Genomic DNA, 3,803 nt, shown 5'->3' on the forward strand with positions numbered 1-3,803 from the left:
AAATTTCCATCCATAAAGTGCATCTTCTGAAGTCACAATGATGTGAGCCCCCTGCTCAGCAGCCTGCTTAATTGCTGTCTCCAGAATATCCATATTCTTGTTCATGAGACGCACGGCATCGTCCTGAGAAACGGGCACATCTGTTTCATCCGGCAAGATGACAGCATGTTCATACACTGCAGCTCTGAAAGTCTTTAACAATCCATTTATAGGTATAATCCTGTCTCCAGAGCCAGGGTTAGATTTTGCTCCCAGGGGAGCACTAAAGGCTTAGGAAGGAAAAATCACATAAGAAGGAGCAATAAATGTGGTCCTACAGAAATAGACTCAGCTGCACATAAATGATTCTATTGTTTCTCTTTTTTCTTTTCATCACTTTGCTGCCAATGTTCGTAATTTAATTTGCCTTATATATGTATTTCCTTCCTCCCTCCCTCCCTTCTTTCTTTCCAACAATATAGCATAATAAAAAGAAACCAAATTTTCTAGATAGGCAGATAAATGTTTGGATCCTGACTCTGGCACTTAAGAGCGATGTAACTGTGAGAAACGTACTCAGTGTCTCTGAGCCTCCATGTGACAGCATGACGTCTGCTTCATGAGTGTTACTTAAAAAACTGGTAGGGCAGGCATTGCCTGTGGCTCAGTGGGTAGGGTGCTGGACCCATATACTGAGGTGGTGGGTTCAACCCAGCCGTGGCCAAACTGCAACAAAAAATAGCCAGGCATTGTGGTGGGCACTTGTAGTTCCAGCTACTTGGGAGGCTGAGGCAAGAGAATTGCCTAAGCCCAGGAGTTGGAAGTTGCTGTGAGCTGTGTGATGCCATGGCAGTCTACCAAGGGCAATAACGTGAGACTCTGTCTCTACGGGAAAAAAAAAAAAAAAACTGGTAGGGGTAGGCATGTGGCTCACACCTATAATCCCAGCACGTTGAGAGGCCAAGGCAGGAGTATCCCTTGAGCCCAAGAGTTTGAGACCAGCCTGAGCAACACAATGTCTATACAAAAAAATTTTTTAATTCACCAAGTTTGGCGACAGGAGACTATAGTTCAGTTACTTGGGAGGCTGAAGTAGGAAGAGTACCTGAGTCTGAGAGTTCAAGGTTCCAGTGGGATGTGATCCTACCTCTGCACTCCAGCCTGAGCAATCAAGTGAGAACCCTGTTTCTTAAAAAAAAAAAAAAAAAAAAAAAAGAGGCACCTATGGCTAAGTGAGTAGGGTGCCGGCCCCATTTACTGAGGGTGGCAGGTTCAAACCCTGCCCCGGCCAAACTGCAACCAAGGGCAGTAAAATAAGACTCTGTCTGTATAAACAAACAAACAAACAAACAAAAAACTGGTAGGGCTGGGCACATGGCTCATAGGCAGGCATTGTGGCACGTGCCTGTAGTCCCAGCTGCCCCTCCAACTCCTGGGCTTAGGTGATTCTCTTGCTTCAGCCTCCCGAGTAGCTGGGACTACAGGTGCCCTGCAAAAAAATAGGCAGGCGACGTGGAAAAAAAATAGGCAGGCGTTGTGGCAGGCACCTGTAGCCCCAGCTACTCGGGAGGCTGAGGCAAGAGAACCAGCTAAGCCCAAGAGCTGGAGGTTGCTGTGAGCTGTGACACCACCGCACTCTACCGAGGTAACAAAGTGAGATTTTGTCTCTAAAAAAAAGGAAGAAAAAAGGGGGAAAAAAAGGCAGGGATTGATATTTGTCCACTGTTTTATACTTTGCCTTTCCTCAATTTTCTGTTTCTCTCGATTTTTCATTCCACTCTTCATTTTCTTGTTTTTCTTTTTACATTTCTTTTCCTCTGTATCTCTGGTCCTTTCTTAAATTAAAAGCCAATATTTAAGTAGTGATCTGTTCTTAGAAGCAAATTTCATAAGTTATTTCTTTTGTCAATTTCTCTTTACAGTGGATTGCTTGCTGAACAACATCCCAAACTTCTGTTTGACCTGATGCCCATCATATGGATAAAACCAAGTAAATATTCTTTTAACAATTTTTTTTTAGTTTTAGGGACAATAATGATAGATATTATTAATTGCTCCTCCAAATATGTTTTGCTGAAACTTTTAAGATTTACCTCAATTATAATAAACATTGGTAGAATATTTACATTGGAAGTATATTTTTCTCCCTCTTTTATGTGTGGCACTTAGGTTATTTGGGGAATATCATCCTGTCTCTTTATGCTCTTGGCCCATGGGAAGTACCATTCTCTTTATTCCTCTCCCCTCACAAGAACCTACAAGTCCCCCTTCATATTTTGATTCTGGACTCCCTTTGCACACTGCTCAGAAGCACAGATAGGATTGACACAGTCTTCAACTAGTGACTAGCATTTTCTGGCTGTAAGAACCCCCAGGCTAGGAGCCACTCAGGTGCCCCAAAGCATGATTATTGCAGGCCACATAGGCTGGAGGCCAGTTTTTCCCCCTTAGATAAGAACCCACTTGCTCCTTTCATCCTTTTGTCATCATAATTTTTCCACAAGGCTGAAACAATGAAGCTCATTCTTTTATTTTCTCTCCCCTTTTTTGTTCTTAAATAACAATAAGTAAAAACATAAATCATCCAGAATCACCACCCAACCTATCAAAATGTTTATTATTAATGTAGTTTAATTATAGTGATGAAAAATGTAACCTTACTTTAGAAAGACTCCTAATACTTCATAACTGGCTTTTGATGGGTTGTATGTAGACTATTTTTGTGAATTGGTGAGAGTTGGTGTGTTTTCTTTTTAATAACCTGCTAAAAACAAATAGGAACTTCAGCTTCTTCTAATTTATGGAGTTTTTGTATTAGAACTCTAAGCATTTGAGTTTCTCCTTTCCCGTCTCCCCGGTTACCTCTACTATATTTTATTCCCTCTTCTCTACCTTTTTCTTCTCTTATTTCTAACCTCCTGAATCATTTCCTCTTGAGTTCTTTCATGCCTAAGTGATCAGAACTTAGAAGAAAATTCCTGTCTTCTATACCTAGAATCATTCACTATGGGCAATCACTTGCCTTATTTCACAAACATAATATTATACCAAACTTTAAATGACCTTTAAAACATTTAAATATTATAATAATGATCTTAGATTTAGTACTGGCAGTTTTATTACAAGATAAATAGTTGTTCTTTTAGTACCAGTGGCTGTTTCCCCTTTATCAAATGAATGTTATTTCTTTTTTTTTTTAAGATGTAAAGTCTCAGATTAAAAAGTCAGATGCCTATGTCTGTCCCCTCTACAAGACAACTGAACGTAAAGGAACTCTTTCTACTACAGGACATTCTACTAACTTTGTCATTGCAATGTTGTTAAAAACAGACCAACCTACTCAACACTGGATCAAGCGTGGGGTTGCTTTGCTTTGTCAGTTAGATGACTAAATTGGACAAATTTAGAAAACATCCGAAAGAAGTAAAATATTATGTATATTGTCTTCACTTACTTAAAAATATACACATTATAAAATCAAGTATCTTGATGTTATTCTTTTAAATGGTCTTTGGAATGGTCTTTGTATTATTCTTTTCTCTGATATGCCACTCTTTATTCGGAATACAGCCTTGTACTCTTTTGAGATTACAGTCAGACGTGCGTGGAAGGAAAATGTGAAAAGAAGTGTTTGTTGGAAGCATGTCAAAAATCTTTTAAGGTTTTATTTAGTTTCTTTTTTAAGTTTGATATCTATGTGAACAAAAGACTTGAGGGATTAAACAGATAAAATTAAACTAATATCAGAAATTGTCTCTGTCACAAGTTGTCATTTCTTCAGCTTCAGTAGTAATTTACTTTTTATTTGCCTACCTGAAGTAATT

General features: G+C 39.0%; 1 protein-coding gene across 1 annotated transcript in view; it reads right to left on the bottom strand.

The window, feature by feature from the left end:
- LOC100959693 (vascular non-inflammatory molecule 2-like) overlaps positions 1-186 on the bottom strand; it is a 9,899-nt gene extending 9,713 nt beyond the window's left edge. Inside the window, exon 1 of the mRNA XM_012806431.2 lies at positions 1-186. This exon is cut by the window's left edge and continues 55 nt beyond it. Within this exon, the coding sequence (XP_012661885.1) occupies positions 1-105 (105 nt within the window). The 5' untranslated portion in view covers positions 106-186.
- Between the last annotated feature and the right edge of the window lie 3,617 nt (positions 187-3,803).

This window comes from Otolemur garnettii, unplaced genomic scaffold (assembly GCF_000181295.1).
Source record: "Otolemur garnettii isolate 467f Iridium unplaced genomic scaffold, OtoGar3 scaffold00002, whole genome shotgun sequence".
Classification (NCBI taxonomy): domain Eukaryota; kingdom Metazoa; phylum Chordata; class Mammalia; order Primates; family Galagidae; genus Otolemur; species Otolemur garnettii.